Source organism: Peromyscus californicus, unplaced genomic scaffold (assembly GCF_007827085.1).
Source record: "Peromyscus californicus insignis strain IS unplaced genomic scaffold, ASM782708v3 Scaffold_4__1_contigs__length_199733344, whole genome shotgun sequence".
In the NCBI taxonomy this organism is placed as follows: domain Eukaryota; kingdom Metazoa; phylum Chordata; class Mammalia; order Rodentia; family Cricetidae; genus Peromyscus; species Peromyscus californicus.
This window is the reverse complement of record NW_026294562.1, coordinates 122,508,246-122,531,782: the sequence shown is the minus strand read 5'-3', so window position 1 is coordinate 122,531,782 and position 23,537 is coordinate 122,508,246. Positions and strand designations below refer to the sequence as shown.

The following is a 23,537-nucleotide window of genomic DNA, read 5'->3' as shown; positions in this document are numbered from 1 at the left end:
CTCCCCTAGGGTCCTGTTTCTACCGCATTCTGGCTGGTTTTTACACTCTCCCTCAAGGTAGACCCATCCTGAATCTTAGGTGAGATTCTCCATTTCATTATCTGAACCCGGTTTCCTTGCCTTTTGGAAGCCAGAAGAAGTAACATCAGTAGCCTAGACCCATTCAAAATTAGAAGTTTATGTGAAATAACCTGATATCAGAAAATTCGATCCGGAATTCTTTAGATCATCAAACTCCTGTCTCCGTGGGAAGGTCATATGGAATACTGTGATGCTGGAGTCCTGGCCTCTCACGTTCAGGATGGAGGGTTCTAAATAGCCACGCGGGAGGCGGGGAGGCAAAGCATGACTAGGACAGGAGTTTTGTTTGGTGTCTGTCTTTATTCCCATCACCTTAGCACTCCACTCTCCCCTCCAGGGCACTGCACCAGCACACACGGAGCAGGACAGAGAACCAGCCAAGAAGAAAAGGAAGATATGCCTGAGTTAATGTGACCTTTGGGGTATCTGCTTCACTTGTGCCCACAGTACCCCTTGTCATACAGCCTGCACTGACGTTGGCGTCCTGGTCTGAACCCACCGAACTGTGCCTTCAGTTAGAAGGAGTCTTCGGGGCAGGTCCTGCTACAGAAAAATGGCTGCCTAGGCATGCCCTTTTTCCAAAGCACATCTGAAAGCCTGAGTTTAGGAGCCTGCACCACACGGACGAAGCTCCACAGGAGCAAATACAGAGCCTGCAGATGGAGCTAGGGTCCAGGCTGGCTTCGTTTCTCCAAGGAGCCTTTGGTGAGTTCAATGATCTGGTAAATGTCCAGCGCTTCACCTGCAAGACAGTGGGAACTGGTTAGGATGCCTCCAGAAGAACTGTGACTGAGCTCTGAAATGAGAAGAACTGCCACGAATGGCAGTTTGTCCTAAGTTTTCTGACTCACTCTGGCATTTTCAGCATATTTTTCCATCTCAGAATGCACTTTGACTTACATAATAAATCTTTAAATTTTCCTGGTGTAGTTTTGAAAATGGGTCATTACAGATGGAGTATTTGGAATTCTAGCATTTCTTCATTGACTACGAACCACTTCCTGCAACAGCTCCCTTTGTGATTTGAATATCACATCCACTTTAGAATATGGCACACGTTAAAAGTGGATTTCTTCCCCAGGGCCCCAAAGTTCTAAGCCACCTCCCATTCTATGTATATGAGGAACAAAGATTGTGCTCACCCTGGGGAATCCCGTATCTCCTTTCCATCCCAGTTGGGTTAGAAGGAGTTCTACAGTCCATGGTCACTTCCTTCCTGAGGCACTGGTCAATGTCTACTGCACTGAAGAAGGCCACTGACTGAGGCAGGTCCTTCAGACCCAGCTTGTAGGCAAACATGCACCTGAAAGAGACCCGGTCTGCTCACAGCCATGCCCTGCTGGGAGCACAGGCTCCTCCTCGCTCCAGGAGGCGTGACCAGAGCTCCCACAGAGCAGGGTTTCTCCTGTTTCAGTCACCCACACTTAGCAGAACCGTGAGAGTGGAGGCAGGCTTAGTACCTCCATGTTCAGCTTAGTACCTCTGAGATTGAGATACTGAAATACAATTAGGGACTCAACATACTTGTCCAGTTTGGAATACTTCATTGATACTAAAAATTGATTTCAATTACTGGAACCAAATATGAAAAATAAATGCTGACTTTAAAACATAACCACTAACCAAGCCCAGAAGAGAGCATGGGTAACAATGCTGAACTGTAAATTCGTTATTTACCCATTTTTCAAGATAGATCACAGTTTCCAGATTGGTTCTGGGTGGTAGATCAATATGAAATAGTATTTAACTCATCCACATGAACTAGGATTTTTAGTATAAGAAAATAAAATTCAACAGGCATGGTGGCACACACCTTTAATCCCACCACTTGGGAGGCAGAGGCAGGCAGATCTCTGAGTTCAAGGCCAGCCTGGTCTATATTAGAGTTCCAGGACAGCAAGGACTACATAAAGACCCTGTCTTAAAAAAACAAAATACAACTCAATAATACATAAAACATGTTTTTCTAAGTTGTATTTGAGTCTCCTCATTAAAGAGGTTTCCTGTTAGCAGAGTAACACCTTAGGCACTTTAAATGTTTAGGGGAGAAAAAGATGAACATCTCACTTCTCTGAGTTGAAATGTCTTCTGTCACTGATTCCAGGCATATTACTAGGAAAGCAATAACAACTCCCTTGACCTTGCCACCACCTGAATGGTTTAGTTACTGACACATGCCACTTTCAGACCCAACGAATCCTTTTGAAAAGTTGAGGTCCTTTTTAGGAGTTCCACAGACTTTAAAATAAGGAAGGGAAGGTGACAACCAGACCTGCTCAGTGGGCCCCAGGGCCCCACCCACCTGGTCAGGAGGTTGGTGATCTGTAACGCCAGGGCAGCGCGGTAGCGGTCCTCCTCCCGCACCAGGTAGCGAACCTCATCGTGGATGCTGATGCAGAAGCGTCCGTCGATGGCAAATTCCTCAAACAGCCACTTCATGGCCACAAGCATGAGGTGTAAGTAGTCCACAGCAGAGCTCTGTACCACCCAGTTCACACGACTGGTCATAAACTAAGGCAGACAGGCGGACGTCAGTGAGGAAGATGCGCATACCAGTTTGCTCTAGTCCAGGGACCCTGCCTCCCCCGGCCCCCTCCGTGCTCTAAGGATGGCGAGATCCCTCACCTCTCCCTGGACAACCGAGGGTTCCAGGGCTCTGCTGATGCAGCAGCCTAGCACTGGGGTCCGTGGTGTGTCAGACAAGGCAATGCTCTCCAGCTTGTTAAACATTTCCGACTCTGTGCCCCCTGTCCATGACCGCTCAGCAGCCACCTCCCACTTCTTCCAGCGTGACCTAGGGGGACAGACACCATGAGGTCAGGCTTGGTCTGTTAGCGTCTCAGTGCTAAAATTTGAAGTGTGTCAGCCTTTGGGGACCAGCCCACACCAGTCCCTGCATCTTGAACACAGAAGGTTCTCACTTCCTTGAAGCTTCTCTTCGGATCTTCCGAAGATCCTGGAGGGAAACGCGGCCATCCTCTGTCCTGTCCACAGGGAGGTCCAACTGTCTCACCAGCCATTCACCCTCATCTGAGAGCTGATACCTGGGGGCAGTAGTTCCGTGTCATTCTCATTAAATGGCCGCCTCTGTGGCACACCCACACTCAATTTCCCAAACTGCCCCTGGTCATGCTTCTCCCCTAGGGCTAACTTCAGCAGGGAAAACAGGCCCAAAGAGGCTGAATGGCTTGCTGGGGTCGGCAGTTAGGAAGGGGCATAACATAGAAACTCGGGCTTTTGTGTTCCCAGAGGCCTGGGCTGTATGTGTTAGCCCAGTAAAGGGCAAACTCCAACACAAGCCAATCCTGGTCATACTGTCAGTGTGTGCTTGACATGAACTGCCCAGTGACCAACAACAGCCTTCTGTTAGTTCAGGAGACAGTGAGGAGTGAAAGTACAGTAACCCCTAAAGGGGAGAAGGAACCCGGAGAAGCCAAAAACAAGCCAGCCAAGCCCAGCTTCTCAGCTCCTACTGCCCCCGGCTCCTAAGGGTTCCAGAACCACGCCAGCTTTGGGAAGGAGCATCAGGGCTTCCCCACAGTTTAGGGCTGCAGTTCAAATTGTTATGATGTCTCCCTTCTACGACTGAGGGCCGGCCTCCCTTCATCACTGTCCTCCTTCCAGGACATGGTCCACCTGCTCTCAACATCAGATCCTGATCCCAACAGTCACCACTACACCCTACGTCAGTCTTTCTCAAAGTGAGTGTGCTGACTAGCTTGCAGCAAGTTGATAAACAACTAGTCATCCGGGAAGAGGGAACCTCAACTGAGAAAAAGCCTTCGTTGCACTGGCCTACTTGCAGTCTGTGGTGCCTTTTTTTTTTGTTTTTGGATTAATGAATTGTGGGAGGATACAGGCCACTGTGGGAGGTCCCAACCCAGGCCGGTAATCCCAGAGTACACAAGAAAGCAGGCTTAGCAAGTCAGTAAACAGTATTCCTCCATGGCCTCTGCGCTTCAGTTCCTGCCTCAGTTTCCCTCAGTGATGGAGTGGAACCTGAGAGTTGAGTTGTAAGATGAAATAAACCCATTCCTCCCCAGACTGCTTTTGGTCATTGTGTTAATCATTGAAATAGAAACCTAACTACGACAGTTTCCACAGTTAGTAAGCTATCTAAAAAACCTAACTAAGACAGTTTCCAGTTAAGCTACCTCCATGGGGACACTACAGCGTACCTAAAAAAACTGTCACTGTCCTGCTACTCTCCTCCTCTGCACTTGAGCCTACCAAAAGGCCCAAGGGCCTAAGCACACAGCATGTAGCACTGCTGGAGAAAACAGGTCTGAGTAAACTGGAAGGCTTTCTCCTGTCAGGACTAGCCTACACTCTGGTTCTGCATACTTCTATTCCCTCAGCTCCTACAGCGATGAGCATAGGACCCTGTCCTGGCTGGTTTGTGTGCCAACTTGACAGAAGCTAGAGCCATCAGAGGGAAAGGAGTCTCAGTTGAGGAAATGCCTCCATGAGATCCAACTGGAAGGCCTTTTCTCAAGTAGTGATTGATGGAGGGCCCAGGCCATTTTGGGTGGTGCCATCCCTGGGCTAATAGTCCAGGGTTCTGTAAGAAAGCAGGCTGGGCAAGCCATGGGAAAGAAGCTAATAAGTAGCACGCCTCCATGGTCTCTGTATCAGCTCCTGCCTCCAGGATCCTGCCCTGTTTTGAGTTCCTGTCCTGACTTCCTTCAGTGATGAATAGCAATGTGGAAGTGTAAGCCAAATAAACCCTTTCCTCCCCAACTCGCTTTTTGGTCATGGTGTTTCATCGCAGCAACAGAAACCCTAAGACAGACCCCTAAGCTACTGCGGATGTGACCTAATTATAGTCATGGATGACCACTTGATGACAGTATGCTCTAAGTACAGCTTTGCCCCGTGAGGAAAAACTAGCGCTATAAAGAAAGACAACGTTACAACTTCCACGATAAAGCATCCTGCAGCTAGGTTTAGAGGGAGAGCACTCAGGCGATGGGCAAGAGATGGGGAGGGAGAGCTGTAAAGCAGGCCTCCGATCCCGGATGCTAGCGGGGTGGGAGAGGGGCCCTCACCGGCGGAGGCCCTTTGTGACAGCGTACATCTGCTGGGCCTTCTCAGCTGCCTCCTGTCTTGTGAGCCTGTGGTTGAACTGCATCAGCAGGCGCTCGGCAAAGGACTGCCCCGCCCCGTAGATCCGGCCGTAGTTGAAGACTTTGGCATGCTCTCGGCTGATGCCCACAGTGGTGGCTGTCTTACTGTGTAGATCGGTGCCCCTGCTCTTCCTGCCCTGCAGAGTCATCCAGCCAAAGGCCGTGCAGCCTGGAGAACAGAGAAGGAGCAGCTCAGCAATGTTTGGCGCTGCCACCTCACCCCTGCCCAAGCCACAGGTCCTGCTTACCATGCATCCCAGCAAAGTGAGCATCTCCAAGTACAGCTGCAATCCACAGTTCCTGTGAGTCCACATCAGCACCCACGAGGACATAGCCAGGTGGAGCCTGAACCATGGCTTTCAATTCACTGCCTACTCGATCAGGCTGCAGGAAGAGTGGGGTCAGGCCCACCTAGAAGCCCAAGGCAACTGCTACCCTGGATTCCTAGGCCTAGGGCTGACAAAGTACTGGCTCTTTCCCGGGGGAAGACTGGAGAATGCCACACAGCACTACTCCAGACTTTGTGCAGAGATGGCCCCTGCCAGCAGCAGGCTAGAAAATGAAGAAACCCTGCGAAACCGTATGCCAGCACCCCAACTTGGCTCATCTAAATTCCATGATAGCTGTGGCCACTATGCCTGGCACTGTCTGGCCAGCAGCAGGCACCTAAAACACATTTGCCAGGGAATGAATGACATGAAGTCACATTTAAACCAGAGCCCTGTGCAACCAAGACTTGGTTTCCTCCCCATGTCCCTTTCTAGACCTCCAAAGGCTCTGAGACCTAAGAGAGGAAACAGAACAGAAGCCAGGAACAGAGAGGACACGTACCCGGGCATTGCTGGCAGTAAGCCACGTGGGCTCCACAGCTCGGCGAGTGATGGTACCAGCAGTCACCACCTGGGGCAGGATGGCACCATAGCGGCCTTCTTCATCGAAGTTAGGGTGCCTGGGATGGAGATGCAGGGAGTGTCAGCAGTGTGCCCTGGCCCTAAGACCCACACCACTCAGTTCTCTCCCCACAAACACTCAGCAGGCCGTACCTGGTCACGGCACGCGGCAGGGCTGACCTGGGGAGCCATACCACCATCTGGGAGCTGTAGGACAAGAAGGCTGAAGCTCAGCAGAGCCACATAAGCAGGACCCACCTCAGCATGCTGTCACCAGCATGTGTCCCTGACCACCTCCAGAGACCGTGTCCCCTGGAGGCCTGGCATCAACTCTCTTCTCTCTTTATTTACTCTTCTGAGTAAGTAAACTTCCTCAGGTGGGCTCTGGCTCAGCCAAAGCCTGGACCTACAGGAGGCTCTGGGCCTCACAGAAGAATCTAGGAAGTGGTCAGGCTGCCAAGGCAGCTTCTGACTCTCTCCCTGGTACCACTGCCTCTCTGCAATCAGGGCAGACTACCAATACCCTCACAAAGGGCTGTGACCACAACCATCTGGAAACGACCTTTGGGATGAATTCATTTGCCACTGCAGAAGGATTCCGCTCTCAATCCCTAATACAGGTTACAGATAACCAGCCCTCCAAGACCTTTATTGACAGCCCCATGGCTCCAGCAGTTAAGTTAGGGGATTTTGTGGGAGCTGGGACGAGCCATCAAAGTCCTACCATGCCACTCTACCTAAACAAAGAAACTGAAGTTGGAGCAGGAGAAACATGCCCAAGATCCACATCACCCGGAAAAACAGTTAAGCCTCTAAACTACAGCTAGGCTGCCCCTCTGGAGCAGCCCAGGCAAGGTCAGGACACCAGAGTAAAATGAGCAGAAAGGAGGCTTGGGGCTGCAGACACCTGACCAGCCCCACAGACAGGCCTCCAGCTACCCTACTTTGGCCCACCTGATACGTTTATGAGCATTCCTCCAGAAAGAGATCATTTTATTTATTTCCAGGGCACGGGGTCCACTGGCACCTCCTGGGCCAGCCTGCAGGGTGCCATCCTCCATCTTGGGCAGGAAGTCTTTGGCAAAGGGACTGCCCACATTGTAGTTGTTACCATCCTGCAGAGGACAGAGACAGCAGGGGCTGGAGACAGGTGGCAGACCACCAGGCAGGGAGCCGACACAGACGCCAGGCCTTCTCCCAGGCCATTCTCTCGTGGGGCAATGCCACATTGGTACCTTGCACATATGTAAGTGCATACCCACACATGCTAACGATAATCAAAGGTAGTATCAATAGCCAATAGAAGCTACCATATGACAGATAAATGATGTCCATGTCAATTCATCCCACCAGGAGGCCTCTCGCCACTCAATTTTCAAAAAACAAAAGCACTAGAGATGGAACTTGTCCCAAACCAGAATCAGCCCACTACTACCGTCAGTCTCACGAAAAGCAGCCTCCTGGTCTGAGCAACCACTACCTCCTACTGTGGGCCTTAACCACAGAGAACACGAGGCAGGCACAAACCAGAGCACATACCTTGTGAGGCAGCTTGAAAAACCAGCAACCAGGGATATCCACATCATTATAAGGTCCGTTGCCATGGTGGTAAGTGGGCTGGCTGGTTTTGGGGTCACAAGCAGCAGGCTGTGGGGGCCACACACCCAGATCAGGCCCTGCTCCAGCACCTGCATTCAGCAAGGGCCAGGAGGTAGGGGGATAGGAAAAGGGCCTGAAACTGAGCAAGCAAACTGCAAAGTGACAGGAAGGCATGAGGTCATAGGTTTCCTCCTCGGTCTCCCTACACCTACAGGACCAGAGGGGATAAGGGCAGCATCTCCAAACCCCCAAGACCGAGTGAACTCTGGTGGGAAAGAACTTCATGAGCAAGAGGAAGTCCCAGCCACCCACTACCCACCCAGAGACCCCAAGCAGGTGTCTTGCTCACCGGAGTTAAGGGTTGACCCAGCAATGAATTCTCCATCTTGGCCTCAGCCTCCACATCTAAGCAGCCCAGCTCTTCTGCCTGAATGGGCCCAGGAACCGGGGGTGAGAGAGGCTGGCAGCTGTAGACCTGAATCTACCAGCCCTTCCCTCAAGAGAACTCAGACCAGTCTAGTCTAAGATGAGCAACCAGAGGCTCATTTTCCTGGGAAATGGTGCCCCATTTTCCTGGGAAAACAGACCCCTCGCCCAACAGGCTCAGGCTCCGAGCACACCCTCACCGTCTGCCACATGGCACTATTGTCGGTGACTAAGAACTCCTCAGCCAGCGCCGTCTCCTGGGTCTTCAGCTGCTGCTTCCCCTGTTCCAGACAGTGCTGCTTGTACAAGGATTCGATGGCCCTGGACAGAGAAAGTAACTGCGGATTACTGGATACCTGCTCAGGCCATACAGCTTGCTGGGGTGTTTGTTCTATGGGTCCCTTTGTTCAGATCTCACATCAGCTCTGAGGAAGGCGACAGCAGTTTCCCTGGATTTTAAACAAGAGAATGGCCAGCCCAAGTGACTTAGCACACTGGTGACGGGCTAGGGTGTGATAAATGGTCTGACTCAAACCCAAGCTCCTCTATGCTCGAGAGTTCTGGAAGCAAAGCAGCAGGGAAATCAAGACTGAAGGCTGGCTGCTCCTGTTCACCGCTCAGCATGTGTGGGCTCCGCAGAGCAAGGCCACCTCAGTCCCTTCCATCTGAAAGCCTGACAAGCTGACTCCAGCTGTCCTGTGGAACCAGGACTCTGGGCCACTTCAAATACCTTGACCTCTCTGTAACACCTGCCTGTCCAAAGTTCAGGGTTTGTGGCCTCCAGCAGGTCAAGCAGCCTCTCTAGGTCCTTGTCAATTATAAATGTGGATACCAGGCCTGGTAAGACACTTGCCTCCTGTGCATGAGGTCAAAAGTTCAATCTCTAGCACCATAAATTTTTTTTAAAAAACCCTAAAATTAAAAATAAATAAAGCCAGGTGTGGTAACTCACACCTACAATTCCAGTAGTTGAAAAGCTGAGGCAAGGGGCTGGAGAGCTGGCTCAGTGGTTAAGAGCACTCTTAACCTGCTGCTCTTCCAGAGGACACAGGTTCATTTCCTAGCACCCGCATGGTGGGTAACACCCTTTTCTGACCTCTGTCATGTACCAGGCATACCTGTGGTACACATCCCTGCAGACAAACAGTTATATAAGTAAAAATAAAAATAGTAATGATGATTTAAAAAGAAAAAAAAGAAAAGCTGAGGCAAGATTACTGCCTTGAGACTGAGACCAGCCTAGCTACATAGTGAATTCCAGGCTGGCTTAGGCTTCAGAGTGAAACCATGTCTCAAAAACAAACATAAATAAAAGGAAGAATTGTTTCTCATGGAGCTGCTTAGATGCCAAGTGAGATCCACACTGGCTGGTAACACCGTGTCCAGCACATCAGCAGCACTCAGATTCTACTCAGAAAAGCAGCAAGCCTACCCTTCCCAGGCCACACCCCAAACTTCCCTGTCGGTTACTGTGAAAGCAGCTAGGCTGCTGGGCCTTGACAGCAAGGCTCTGAGGTCCAGAGGGTCAGAGGGAAAAGAACTAACAGCTCGAGCTGACCTTGCTTACTCCTCCCTGGAGTCAGACCGCGAATCTTACCTGTAGGGGCAGGCTAGCCCAGCTGACTCAGCGGTGGGGCTCACTGGCAGCTCAGCCACATTATCCCGCCGCCCGGGCACCAGGTAGCCCCAACCATGAGCGTCTGAGTAGTGTAGGGGAAAACCATCCCAGGTCAGTGCCATGAGCTTAGGAGTGATCCGCATTTGCAGGCTGAGGAGGCTGGGGCCTGGAGTCCATGCAGGGTCATCTAGCCGAGGACAGAGCTTCCGGTACCACCTATTGCCCCGACGGGGAACAAAAGTGTCACACTAAGGAGTAAGGAAGGGTCTCTCTTCCATGATGTACCCAACCCACCTTCCAAGGCCTCCAGGCTTCCTGACAACTCAGATCAAGAATTATCAGTCCTCTCCTTTGGGGGTTTTGAACCTATCTGGTGTCTCCTAGACTTATTCAAGTTATCTCAGAAGGTGAACCCCACATGTCAAAGCTTCTTTCCAGCGCCCATGCAGCCTCTAAGAGGAAGCAACAGATCTTCCTTCCTACCCACGAGAACCCGGCTGTTGTGGAGACACACAACTCTGTCTGAGACCAGGGTGAGGCTAGCAGCACCCAAGGCATTTGCATCCAGGGTCACATGAGTACCGTGAGGCTACACCACTGTTCACTACGGCTGCCCTGTTTCTCATCTCTGCCTCAAGGAAACTGCCTTATTTCCACAGGGACAACAGAACTGCCTCTAAACTATATGCTCTCAAGTCTTACTAGAGGTCAGCTGCACTGGCTGGTCTGTACCCCTGCTGCCCCTCGAAGGGAGATGAGTGCCATTTGTGCCCCCGCAGCTGCCACAGGCAGCATACGGAGCAGGGGCTCAATGCACTGTGCTGAATGTGTCAGGGTAGACACAACGGAGCAGAAATGCAAAGTGCAACGAACGCACGCCAACCAAGGTCCAGGACCAAGAGTGCCGAGGCGCACGCAAGACAGTCTCTGTATGCCAGATACAATCAAGTCTTACCCAGGGTGTCCAGGAAGGTGCTGGGGTCGCTTAGGCAGGAGGTCTATGGTGCTCTTCAGCTGCTGTAAACGGGTGCGGACTACTACATCTTGCTGAAGCTCCTCCTCCTCGCTGGGTGGTCCGGGATCTGTGCCAGGGTCAGGAGGTTAGGACCAGATGGGACTCACAGGTCCGAAAGACTACGGCAACCCCTTCCTAGGGCCCCCTGGGTCCTAGGACTGTCCCAGAGATCACCCTGTCCCATCTCCCACCTAAGCTTCCCACCTTCCTGCTCCGTGGGTTCCCCAAAGGGCCCAGCTCCCTCGATGGGCAACTTGTTGGCTGAGGCTGGCTTCTTCACCTTCCTTGCCTTTTTCTGCTTAAATTCCTGCAAATCCCACTCCAGGTTCCAGAGCCAAGGGTCTTCTTTGTACCTGCAGAGCCAGTCCACCAGGCAAGGGTTAAGGCTGAGCTAAAATCCAGGCTTCCTACCTGCCTGTCCCCTGCCTTGACCCAGGACCTGACTACCTCTCTCCTGAGAGCAACTGGCAAGCATCATTAGCCAGATCCATCAGCGACTTCTTCATCTCCCGCTGGAGCTCCTCATATGTGCTCTGTGCCTCTTCCAGGTAGCGCTCCCAGTTCTGGTTGACAGGCAGGTAGGAGACACCCATCTCGAGCATGCCAGCCAGAGTCACTGGGTGGGGGCACCTTAGGGACAGACACCAAGGGCTGCCATAAATGACCACAGGAGACAAGGCTTGGGCCCAATTCCTAAGACAATTTGACAAGCTCAACCCAACTAGCTTTGTGGCACAGCTCTAAAATAGGACAGGCCTGAACCCAGCTTTACTGCTGCCCAGCCCTGCACTGGTCACCTGACTTCTCTGGGCCTCAGTTCCTTTACCTGAAACATGGAACTAACATCCCCTCTTCGGGGGTGACATGAAAATGATGGGGGCGGAGAGAATGAGGGCCACTGAGTGACAGGTCAGTGTCAGGCATCGTGCTAACAATCCCACACATGCCAATGACTGCCTATGGCCCTCACAACCAGGAGGGAAGTAGATCTGTGTGTACGTCTTGATGAAAACACCGAGGCTCACAGAAACCAAGTTACTTGTCTAAGGTCATTGAGGATGCGGCACCCACACTTTGAGCCTTGGGTGCATGACAATCATCACTGACCGTATCATCAGACTCACTAAAAAAACAAAGACAGAAAATTGGGGCCACACATGAGACGAGCCCCTGGGACTCCAGGGCCCACATGGCCTCCACTCAACAGAGGGGTTCCATTCTTTCAGCCTACAGAAACTAAGTGACCAGCCTGAGAAAGAATCAGTCCCACCTGATTACAAGGGGATCGGGTCCCAGGACCTACCCATCCCCGGGGTTTCACTTGGCTCCCCTCACCTCTCCAAGAAGAGTGGCAGCTGCTGCTGGAAAACCTCATAGGTGGCCCACACATCACGGGCACAGTACTGCATCAGATCCTAGCACAAGGTGACAGGAACTTGGTGGGGTGGGGTGGGCTGGACAGGGACAACCACCGACTACCACTGCTGGGTCTCAGGGGCAGATCCAACAGCTGTACCTCCCCAAATCCAGCTGCAGGTCAGTCACAGCCCATCTATCTGAAGCTCTGTGCCAACACCATACCTGGAAGTTCTCCCGGATATCTCTCATGCTGCCCTTGACGAACAGTTCCCGAGGCTCCTTGTCTAAGGGAGGCCCCCCCACATAAAGGCTGTGCACGTCTGCAAGATTATTAGCACTGCTGATGCTCATCCAGTCCCAAGATGAAACCTGAGAAACCGAAGGGAGGTCAGCTTGGTCTTAAGCCCAACAAGTAGTCCGGTGACCGGATCCTAAGCATCCCTTTGGGGCAGTCCCAAGCGCACTCTCACCTCTAGACCACTGGCTTTCCGCTGGGACTTCTGACCTCGATGTGTGGGGTGCCCAGTCTTCCGCTTGCCCTGCTTGGCTGCCATCCACAGACTGCGCTGGAAGCTGCTCAGCCCTGAGATGGCCATGTGCATGCTCATAGTGTCCAGAAAGCGCATGCGGGAGCCCTGGGAAGGGCAGGAGAGGAGAGGCTGCAGCAGAGGGGCTAGCCGGCCACTGCTCGTGGTGTTGACTCCAGCCCCACGTTAGCTCCTCACATACCCTCTACCCCAACACACAGCCTCCAACACAAAACAGAAGTTCCATGCTTGTCCCAGCACCTGGGAGCGACCTGCCCAATTCCTGAATGTGCAGAACTGGCCCAGTCCCAATGCACAAGTACTTCCCGGCTTCTAACAACATCTCTGGGCAACTCTGGGCAGATGAGGTAAACAAGACCTTCAGAGCTATGGGCCAGCCCCCCAGCTCTAGTCCTAGTGCTAGCCCTCACAAGCTGTGGGCCCTGACAAGTTAATAAGGCTGTCCATGCCGAGTGCCCTAAATGCCAGGCTAAGAGTGCTGCCAGGGGTACTTCCTTGGCCTGCCCTTCACCTCAGCCTGTTATGAAGATTCAAAGAAAAAGCGTTTTTTACAATCTAAGAACCACCACTACTACACACCAGCAGTTCTGATTGCCTTGACACATGTGCTATTCAAACGCTCCTAAAAGTACACTGAGGGAGCTTCTGTCAGCTCTCTTCACAGAAAGAGAGACTGAGGCTTAGAGGTGTTGAGGAGATTAACACTGCCCATCAATGGACGAGGCAGGATGTGGTCCAGGCTCTAAGTCAGAGCCCTCAAAAGCTCTAAAATGCCACAAAAAAGATAAGAGCCATCTTATTCTGGAACTCCCAGGCCCATGCCAACACAGCTGTGATGGCGCTCCTTGCAACAACCTTCAGGGAAGAGAGGGGTCATCTGCCTCAACAGTTTAAACACCATACTAAGTTGTTTCAAGTCTGTTCTGGAGATCCAACAGCGGGTCAACCAAAGTCCCTGGGAACAGTGGTCAGGAGAGCAGTGCTGGGGCTGGAGATGGCCCAGGGGTTAAGAGCAACGACTGCTTTTCCAGAGGAGCCGCCGTTCCCACAACTTACCTGAATCAGGTACTGCTCCCTGATGTGGGCTCGGTCAAAGGAAACATTGTGCCCCACCACCAACTGTTCCTGCCAGTCCCGCTGGGTGGAGCTGCCGGCACCAGCAGAGACATCCAGGGGGATCAGGTCAGCCGGCGATAGCCGGCTGGTCCAGGAGTACCGCTCTTCCACCAGCCGCCGGCTGCACCAGGAATACCTGAAGGGGACGAGAAGGGGGCAGGTTTACCGTAAAGGAACGGACCTCGGTGCCACACCACCCACCGCATGCCACGTCCCCAGGGGGTGCTACGCACTCATACAAGTCAGGGGATCACGGGGGAAGGAAATGATGATAAAGCTTCCTCACTATCCAACTCCCACCGATTAATAAGGAGCTAAATGCTGTGGCAGTGGGTGCCATGTGCAGGAAGGCGGGCAGGCCAGGTGCCGAGTCTGCAGCCAGCTCTGAGGCCTCTATGGATATGACCAACCCTTTGTCTTTAAGCAGAAAACAGCTAGTGTGCGTGTGCTAATAAAGGAGAGAGTTGGTAATACAACCCAAAGTGGAGAATTTCTTCACTGAAAATGGCAAAAAAAAAAAAAAAAAATGATAAATGCTGCGTACACATACAGGGTGAATCGTCTGAAGATTCTGAAGGAAAAAATAAATCATGCACCTTCCAGGAGCAACCACCCTCAGTGAGATGCCACAGAGCACGCCATGATGAGAGAATGTATGTCCATGTGCAGAGTGGGTGTGGCGGAGGCAGAATGGGCACTGGTCGCAGGGTCCTGACACTCACTCAGGAAAAGGTTAGTCTGCTCAAGGTCCCAGGGCAAAGTGGGGGGATGGCCACTGACACAGAACAAGCCCCACACCGTTCCAAAGGCCTGAGGCCATCCAGTAGACAATACCACACTGCAACCTTTAGGGAAGACATGCATGACCTGCCTCAAGTTCCAACCGCAAAACTAGCTGCTTTAAAGCTGGCCAACTCTAATGCACACTCCACGGTGGGACTGCATATGGCACTCAAGCTGGAATCCTTCCTCTCTTACCCCAGCTGGTCAAGCGAGGGCTCAAGAATGCTACATACTCAAAGCTATGAAGATGGTAAGGACTTCAGTTACCAAAAGCCATACTGGTGTCTAGACACAGGCCTGCAGCTGTTCGAAAGCCATCTTTTTATAAACTTGTGATTTACCAAAAAAAAAAAAAAAAGGGGGGGGGGCCAAAATTAGGATGAGCTGGAACCCATGCTTATCAATACCAGAGTTTTCCTTGGAACTCTCCAAGGCCAAGAGCCTGGGTGATATCCCTTCAGGCAGATGACTGACCAAAGCCTTCAGGAAGACTTATGGGAGACCCGGCGTTCCCAGCTTCCATCCAACTCCTACAAGTTGCGAGCTGAGCTGGTCGGGTTATACGACCGTGTGACAGAGCATGCCAGGGTAAACGTGGACCGCTACCGAGGCACACCCACAACCACGCTGGTCAAGACTACTAGGAGAAAGGTCTTTGCACAAACTCAGGCCTCGGCACTGGCTTCTGCCATCAGGCAGACTAAGCAACGCCCCCCCAGGACCACTGGCTATAAATGGAATGAGAATGGAGACAGAATGGGCAGGAAACGAGAGAGGGGTGAAGTGCGGAAGGCGGGGGAAGAGAAGGGGGGCCTGACTTGCCCAACATGACCAAGGGTCCAAAAGCCTCATTGTCACTGGTTTCCGTGGAGCCACCAAAGCCTACTTTATCTTTCAACAGGTGGCCGGTATCCCCCTTGACTCTGGCCATCAACGCACAAGCACTGTGGTTCTTATCGGAACTTCAGCTAAATCAATGCAGAGTCATCTAGAGTCGCTCTTTTTAGCCAGTAGTGCCTACCTTATCTATTTAGCCATGCTTTCACCAGTTTCAACTGCATATATAACATTTCGCAGCTTTCTGTACAAAGATGTAGCTTCCAATAGGAATAAAGAAACTGCCAACTTTTTTGCTGGCCATGCCTGAAAGCATTAAGGCTGTAAATAGTATTTTAATCCTGGAATGAAGAATAAGAAAAGGGGAGAGACAGTACTGCCATCATTGCTTGAGAAAGAAACTTGGGTAGCACTTAGAAAAGTTATTTCAAAAGGAAAGAGAGAGGCTGGATATACCTGTTTGGGGACCAAAATGTCTAACTTGTAAGGAAGTAACATTTCTCAGCTGGGGGCGGTCAGGACTTAGGCCACCTCCAGGGTCATTTGGAAAGGCTGAACAGGTCTGGCGGTTAAGGAAGACACTGGGGGCGCTGAGCATTTTAAACTGCCTAGAACAATCCCACCAAAAACATCTTCCTGTCCAAAATAACCATCGGCATTCCCAAAACCAAACACTTTCCAGACTGACTTCTAACGGATGCTCCTAGGGGCTAGGGGTTGAGGCGCCAACACGTGGTCATCTTGCACGGTCTCTCAGTCTGTCTCAAACACAACACTGATTCTCTGCATGGCCCCTGCCATTCGCTTGGGCGCTGCCTAGAGCCTGTCTTTCCACCAGAGTGAGCCCCACAAAAGCAGGATTAAGCGGGTTGAGTTCACCACACCAGCAGTCCTTAAATGAGCACACAGCAGGACTTCAGAAAACTGTTCACCCAACCAAACCATTTAGCTGGGCCCCCTACGAACGGTAGCTCCCTGTTCCTAACCCCCACTTACCAGGCCGAGGGGGATATGGCCAGCGCCAAAGTGGGGCACGTTCCCTCTGACAGGCAGACCTCCACGTCGAACACCAGGGCCCGCTCCTCGGGGATGGCCACGGGTTCGGCCTGCCCCTCGGGGCCGTACCGGGTCCAGCCCTCCGCCCAGGCCCACCTCGCGGGCTGGGGCGGCAATTGGGCCTCCAATAACGAGGCGGCCGCCTCCAAGTAAGGCAGGCTCTGCTTCTGGGCCAGGAGGCGGAAGTGCTGGTCCAGGTTGCCCCCCAAGAGCCGGGGCAGGCTCAGCTGCACGTCTGGCATGGGCGTGGCCGGCTGCCCCCAGAGCCCGTGCTTCTGCAGGTGCTGGATGCTGCGCCGCACCGCGGCCTCGTCGGGCGGCTCCCCTCCGCACCCGAAGATTTGCCGGTGCAGCCCTCTCGACAGCATCTGGATGTGCAGAGGGTTGAACCGCAGCTGCCCGTCCTCCTCCGAAGAGGGCACTTGCGACGGCCGCTGCCCGTCGCCGGGGACGGGGGCGGAGGCGGCGAGGACGGAGCTGGACACCCTCCGTCCCGTTGCTGGAACCGGCCCCGGGCCGATCTTGCTGCTGGCCACCTTCTTCCAGAGCAGGCGGCTCATGATGGTGGGTGCAGGGAGCCCCCCGCTGTGAGTCGGGACACCTGGCCTTGGGCTCCAGCTTGACTGCTTTTTTTACTGGCCGAACGACTCAGAGAGAGACCCGTCCCTTCTCTGTGTTCCTGTCTGTGAAATAGGTCTCACCATGCCTGCCTTCCTCACACAAATCCTAAAGGAGATAGATGAGAAAGTGTTATTTCCAAGTTGGCGTTGTCTTGTGACAAACAGCTTATCACTGGTTGAACATTTGCTGCGGGCCTGAGTGCCAGGCATCTTAGCCAAAAAGGGCCAGAGGGGTGTTAGGTACGTTTTCTGGGATGCCTCCAGCCACCTTAGGCACTGGCACTGGCCCTCGTGCGGACAGAGCCACCCACACAGGCTCCTCCGTGAACTTGGAGAAGCCGCTGGAAGATGCTGGACTTAAGGGAGACGCAGACCAGAGTTCTGGCTCTCCAACTGCGTGACCTTGGGCAAGCTCCTTAGGCCCCAACCTCCTCCTCTGGAAAACAGGGTGAAGGTCTCTCCGAGGCGCGGGGCGATGCAGTCTGAGTGGCAGAGGGCGCGCTCCTCGCGCGGCCCTAACCCCAGCCGGCGCTCGGCAGGCAGCAAGCTGCCAGGAGCAAACCGCCGGCGGCCCGAGGGCCTAGCGCCGGGCTTCGAACCCGCCACGAGGGCGGCCACAGCCCCGGGGTCCCCACCCACCCCCGGGCCGGCCCAGGGCGCCCTGCTCGGCGGCCACCCCCGCGCGCCGGGACAGACACCGGGTAGTCGTTGCAGCCGCCGCCAGCGCCAGCGCCAGCGCGGCGCGCCCTGGGACCGACCGCCGCCCTCCTCCGGGGCCGCCGCGTCCCCCCTAACTGGAGCGGGAGCCGCCGCGCCCGGCCTCCCCCTGCCGAGCCCGCTGGAAACCTCGATCCGCTCCGCGCTGCCCGTCCTGCCGCAGCCCACAGCCCTAGTGACGCCGCGGCGCCCGCTCCTCCGAGCGGCCCACGCAGCCTCCGGGTGGCGTGCGGCCTCGCTCGCAGCCGCAACTTCCCGTGTGCGCGAGCCGGGTCCCGCGGCTACCCCGAGGCGAGCGGGCGGGAGACTCCCCGAGGGCCCAATAGGAGCGCCGCCAATGGAGCCGCCCGCCCGCGGGGGTGGGAGAGGGACTTCCGGGTGGGCGCTCCAAGACCTCCCCCCCCTCCGCCTGGGGAAGATGGATCGGTCCGGAGCCAGCCTGCAGGCTCCTTGATGCTTTAAGCAAAGTAAAGGCAGCTGCCAGGCGGCGGCCGCGTGGCCTAATGGATAAGGCGTCTGACTTCGGATCAGAAGATTGCAGGTTCGAGTCCTGCCGCGGTCGGCGGAAGGGTTCCTTATTTTACTCATCCATCTTCCCCATCATTCCCTCAGGAAATGAAGCCAAGCACGCACTGTAGTGAGCCTGACTAACTTCTACTCTAAACACTGGGGACTCTGGGTCTAAACTAACCACTGTGAGGGCGGGGCATGATTCTAAAATGTGGGACGCGTCTTTAAAGTGCGGGCACATATTTCTAAAATGTGGCAGCGGTGGAGAAGCCTGCCCCGGCGGAGAGTGGGACTTACTTAGCACGTGCCTTTCTTCCGAAGTCCAGACTCGTCACCTACCGACGGCGATGACCCGGCTCCAAGTGGAGCCCGGTGTTCCGGCGATGAGGATGACGTTGAGCCCGGTGGATGGTGCCCACCGGGAGCTGTGGTCCCACCCCGGGCACAGCCGACGGGCATCCTCCTCCGGGATCTGCCAGTCTCCGCGTCCGGCGCCTGTTGCTCTCTCTAGGTGTTTCTGCTCCCGGCTCTCAGCGGGCGCGCGAACGCGGCCTGGGTGAATAAGGGCAGAGCCTGGGCATTAAGTCCAGAGCCCCGTACCAGGAAAGGGAGGATCAGATGGTACTGGGGAAGAAATTCCGGCCTCGCTGAAAGGCAGCCCCATCTTCCGGCCGCTGCAGTGGCCAGCACGCTGAGGACTGACGGTCGAAAGGGTCTTTTTCAGAAGTCGGGGCTGCTGCGGCTACTCTACCTTGGCCGACACTCTTACATAGACCCTGTCTCTTTTCTCCTTTTCTGTTTCTTTTCTCGCCTTTCTTTTTTTCTCCTTTATTATTGTTATTATTATTTATTATTGTTGTTGTTGTTGTTATTTTGTAAACGATGAGGCCTCACCCTGTATGCAGCCTAAGCCGGCTTGGAGCTTCCTTCGTCGCCCTGGCTGAGCTCCTGACTCAGTTCTGGGACTGCAAGTGTCCACTATCTGGCCTCCTCTTTCTTTCCAGTTGAGATATTCTTACACGTTTTTCTAGATGTACTTTATAGACACCAAGTGGGTTTTGTTTGTTTCTTATCCGTTCTAGAGACACACACAAATACAACCAACCAGAAAGTCTTTATTTTTGTTTCTTCCTGTTTTTACATAGCTTTGCATAATTGGCCTTCCTATAAAATGATGGAGAGGCTCTTAAACCAGGGAGTCCCCGAGCGGGGGGTAGGGGTAGGGGGTGGGGAGGGGGTGGGGGTGAAACAACTTCATTTTTCATTTCATAGCCCCCTGCTGAAATTACGTTGCTTCGTGTCTGTGAGCTGAGGCAAGCAGCTGCTTTGTCCTTAGCCATACCTGCGGCTTGTCCTCCATGGTGATCACAGACTTTCCATAGCGTTACACTTGCTGCAGATGTTTCAAAACTCTACTTGCTGTCTCAGCAGTGATTGCAAGGAGGCAGCTAAAGCCTGTGAGTTAATGGATCAACAAAACACACATAAGGGTCAGGGTTAGGCCGGAAGTGGTGGGCACATCTTCAATCCCAGCAGAGGCAGTCAGAGGGCTGCCTGGGCTGAGGGAACGGCAGGGAGTGGAGAGCCGCATGCCTTGCAAGCATGAGTATCTATCTCCAAGACCCACATAAAAAGCCTGGTGGTGCCGGCTGTGGGGACGCAGAGAGCCGCAGATCCCTGCCACCCTGATCTAATCAGCAAGCTCTGGGTCCCAGAGAAAGGCCTGCTTTCAAAAAGCAAGATAAACAAGTCCTGAAAAATAACATCCAAGGTTGACCTCTGCCCCCACATTCGCATACCTGTGTGTACGGTTGACATCTGACCCATAGCCACAAAAAAAAAAAAAACGAACACCTTATCAACTGATCGCTCTCTCCAGCCCCAGGCATGCATCAGGTGATCTGGTCTCTCCAGCCTGCAGCTCCCCTGCTGTGCGTATCTGGTGGGGTGCCTGGGGAATTTTCTGTTTGGTTGTTTGGTTTGGAGACAGGATCTTACTAAGCAGCCCTGGCTGGCCTGGAGCTTGCTATGCAGAACAACCAGTTCAGCTCTCTTCACAGAGATCTGCCTACTTGGGTCTTTGAGCCTCTGTAAAATCCACAATAGTGCCAACCTCTCAGAGTTATTAAAAGGATTGATTATGTGGTTACACGATATAATGTTGTAAGGTGTTTAGCCCGGTTCCTTTGGAAATAGTTATCTCCCACCTCTCTCTTTCTCTCTCTCTCTCTCTCTCTCTCTCTCTCTCTCTCTCTGTCTTTCTCTCTGTCTCTCTGTCTCTGTCTCTGTCTCTGTCTCTGTCTCTCTCTGTCTGTCTCTCTCTCTCTCTGTCTGTCTCTCTCTCTCTCTGTCTCTGTCTCTCTGTCTCTGTCTCTCTCTCTCATCCTTTTGCCTCCACCTCCAGAGTGCTGGGATAACAGCCTGAGCTACCACACCTGCTTTATGAAGAAGAAACCCAGGACTTGGTGCATGTTAGGTAAACACTACCAACCGCGCCACATGCTAAGCACCATGGAATAAACCGAGAGTAGCCATGATTTAACGGATTTTCTCCCTTGGCAGAGGTCCTTTCAAAGGCTCAGGAAACAGGCACCAACACAGTCACCAGAAGTCAGCAGAGGTAGGGATGCAGGAAGAGCAGGTTGGGACATGAAGGCTCCTTGGTCAGTGTGGGATGATGTAAAGACTGCCTGGAGGCCGACTCCATTCCAGCTCACGCTTGGGAGCAGATCTGGGGATTCCGGGGTCAGTCGGTAAGTACTGCACAGTGACTTAGTGAGGTACTGTTCTCTCTGGGTTCAAGTCCCAGACAGGCTCTGTCGCTGAACCCATTAGGCGAGCCAGCTAGGCTGACTGGCCAATGATATCCCCAGAGTTCAGATCACAGAAGAGCACCACCATGCCTGGCGTGCCCCGAGTCCTGCGCCCTCAGCTCTGAGGGTTTCAGCAAACAGTCTCGTCTCCCGATCACTCCACCTCCTCATCAGTACAAGAGGGGACAGTTCCTCCCTGGGAGCTTCAGCGGCAGTGACCAGGTGACATCAGAACAGTACAACCTTAGAACAGGAGCCAGCATGCCTGTGGTCAGAGCTGGTCGTCACCACCAGGCTTAGGTCAGGCCCTAGAAAAGAGCTCGGACTGAGACCCGAGTTCAGTCCCTGTGAAGATTCTCAGCCGTGGGGAACTGGGAGGAAATCTTCTCAGATGTCTCCAAACAGAGAGAGCAGGAATGTACTCCCAGCACTTGGGAGGTAAAGGCAGGAGGATCAGGAGTTCAAAGTCATCCACTGCCACAGAATGGACTCAAAGCCAACCCAAGATACACCAGACCCTGCCTCAAAAAAAAAAAGAGAATAAGAAAGGAAAATTGTATGTATGATAAGTAAAAAGGAATTTTCAATCTATGGGAGATATTTATCAAGTTCTTTTAGAAAATACTGGTTAAAGTACATTGTGTACATTTACTTATACCATTGTTTTAATGTAATTAACATATTAATTTTTAAGAGAGAAAAATACATGTACCATAGCTGCTTCCAGCACCCCAGATTATTGGAGAGCCAAGGTAAACGATAAGGGTTATACGAAGGGACCACACTCTGCAAATGTGACCATCTGTGCCCAGCCCCGTCTCCTCCGAGTGCAAAGTACCTCAGTGACATTTAGCCGATGACAAGAAAAAAAGAAAGAAAGGAAGGAAGAGTAAAAAGAAATAAGGGCTCTTTCACCAGCAACAGAAACTCCAGCTCAACCTGGGCTACAAGAGACCCTGTCAAATCCACTCCTCAGCCGGGCGTGGTGGCACCCTTAGTCCCAGCTTGGGAGGCAGAGGCAGGCCGGTGTCTGTGAGTTTGAAGTTAGCCTGGTCTACGTAGTGAGTTCCAAGGACAGTCAGGGCCACATAGTAAAATTCTGTCTTGAAACAACAACAAAAACCTTAAACCACTCCTTCCCCCATGCCCTTCCCTCCCCCCCACAAAAGACAAAAGCAAAAATAGATAAATACGTAAATAAAATCCAGGGGCCAGCAATATGGCTCAGTAGATAAAGGTGCTTGTTGCCAGTGCTGAAAATCTGAGTTGGATCCCCAGGATTCACGTGGTAGAGAGAAAGAGCTATCTCCTGGATGCTCTCCTCTGACCTCCGGGGCACTGTGGCATGTGCACCCACACACAACTAAGTTTTAAAATTTTGAAGGAAGCAATGAACAGCTGGGAGCGGTGGTACAGACCTTTAACCTCAGCACTTGAGTGTCAGAGGCAAACGGAGTTCTGTGAGTTCTAGGCCGGCCTGGGCTACATAGTGAGACCCTGTCTCAAAAAAGGAAGAAAAAACAAAAAAAACCGAAAAACCCTCCAGCTTGAATCCACTAACACAGAAGAGGGTGTTTCCATGGGAACCAGCCTCACAGATGGCAGGAAGGAAGCCTGCTCATGTGGATTGTTCTGACCAAGCTCGACTTTTAGTTTATAAGTTCCGTCCCCAATCCTGAGAACTGAAGCTTGCTCATGTGGATTGTCCTGACCAGCTCGACTTAGTTTATAAGTTCCGTCCCCAATCCTGAGAACTGAGTCAGCCCCAGGAATCAGGAAGAGGCAGACAATTGGTGATAAGAGCGGTAGATATCTCCTCCGTGCACCAGTTCCACTCCAGGAAACTCATAAATGGTCAGGGACCGGTCTCTTCTTCTCAGGAAGCTTCCTTGTCACTCACAATGATACACACACTTCCATCAGCTGCTTTTACCTGCCTTTAACTGCACAAGTGTGGTGCAACCAATTCCCCCATGTAAGAGGGAAGTGATTTTGAAAATAAGTCTCTCATCCCAATATCACATAGTAGGCATCTTCCTCCACAAAAGAGGAAGATTAAATGTGCAATCTACTTTGCCCTCTGGGACCTGAGATGGGCCAGGGCTCCTGGGGTTTCTGCAGACTGTCCCTGTGTGGGACAGTGGGAAAATAAAGGTCAAGCTTTATGTTTCCAAACTTCCTGCCTACCTAGGGAGCTTGCAGAAATGCCTGGTGTCTTTGTTAGGGACCAGACAGTGCTTGGGTTCAAGCCCAGGCCCAGGACTGGGGTGAGGGGTGTGTATGTGTCTGTGAGTATATTTGCATGTTCCACGGCTACAGGTTGGTGTCTAGCTTATGCTAGGTGTGATGGTTGATCTTGTCAACTTGACTGGATCTATGAGCAGCTAGGACATGTGTCTCTGGGATGTCTGTGAGGTCACCTC

At 52.8% G+C, this 23,537-nt stretch overlaps 2 protein-coding genes and 1 non-coding gene across 3 annotated transcripts in view; 2 read left to right on the top strand and 1 right to left on the bottom strand.

Moving 5' to 3' along the window:
- Positions 1–530, top strand: part of Fanci (FA complementation group I) — a 55,108-nt gene extending 54,578 nt beyond the window's left edge. The window contains exon 37 of the mRNA XM_052763083.1: positions 419–530. Within this exon, the coding sequence (XP_052619043.1) occupies positions 419–490 (72 nt within the window). The 3' untranslated portion in view covers positions 491–530. The remainder of the gene's footprint in view (positions 1–418) is intronic.
- On the bottom strand, positions 362–18,085 carry Polg (DNA polymerase gamma, catalytic subunit). Its single transcript, XM_052763084.1, has 23 exons — positions 17,921–18,085; positions 16,395–17,180; positions 13,719–13,914; positions 12,585–12,749; positions 12,337–12,483; positions 12,091–12,170; positions 11,203–11,385; positions 10,960–11,108; positions 10,696–10,822; positions 9,720–9,956; positions 8,323–8,443; positions 8,046–8,123; positions 7,637–7,744; positions 7,052–7,212; positions 6,251–6,304; positions 6,039–6,156; positions 5,456–5,591; positions 5,130–5,376; positions 3,003–3,125; positions 2,707–2,875; positions 2,384–2,592; positions 1,224–1,384; positions 362–823 (listed from the first exon to the last, which is right to left on the bottom strand). The coding sequence occupies exons 2-23, from the start codon at positions 17,012–17,014 to the stop codon at positions 747–749; spliced, it is 3,666 nt and encodes a 1,221-aa protein (XP_052619044.1). The 5' UTR covers positions 17,015–17,180; positions 17,921–18,085; the 3' UTR covers positions 362–746.
- A 195-nt stretch (positions 18,086–18,280) lies between these two features.
- On the top strand, positions 18,281–18,353 carry Trnar-ucg (transfer RNA arginine (anticodon UCG)). Its single transcript has one exon. It is a non-coding gene; the product is annotated as a tRNA-Arg (tRNA).
- The last annotated feature ends 5,184 nt before the right edge of the window (positions 18,354–23,537 follow it).

What these genes read in the sequence shown, in the direction of transcription:
- Polg (XM_052763084.1), bottom strand. Translation starts at nt 17,014, where the DNA reads ATGAGCCGCCTGCTCTGGAAGAAGGTGGCCAGCAGCAAGATCGGCCCG. An exon ending in ATAGTGCCATGTGGCAGACG is followed by an intron (nt 8,124 to 8,322) that starts GTGAGGGTGTGC and finishes GGGCCCATTCAG; the next exon opens with GCAGAAGAGCTGGGCTGCTT. An exon ending in GAGATACGGGATTCCCCAGG is followed by an intron (nt 824 to 1,223) that starts GTGAGCACAATC and finishes ACTGTCTTGCAG; the next exon opens with GTGAAGCGCTGGACATTTAC.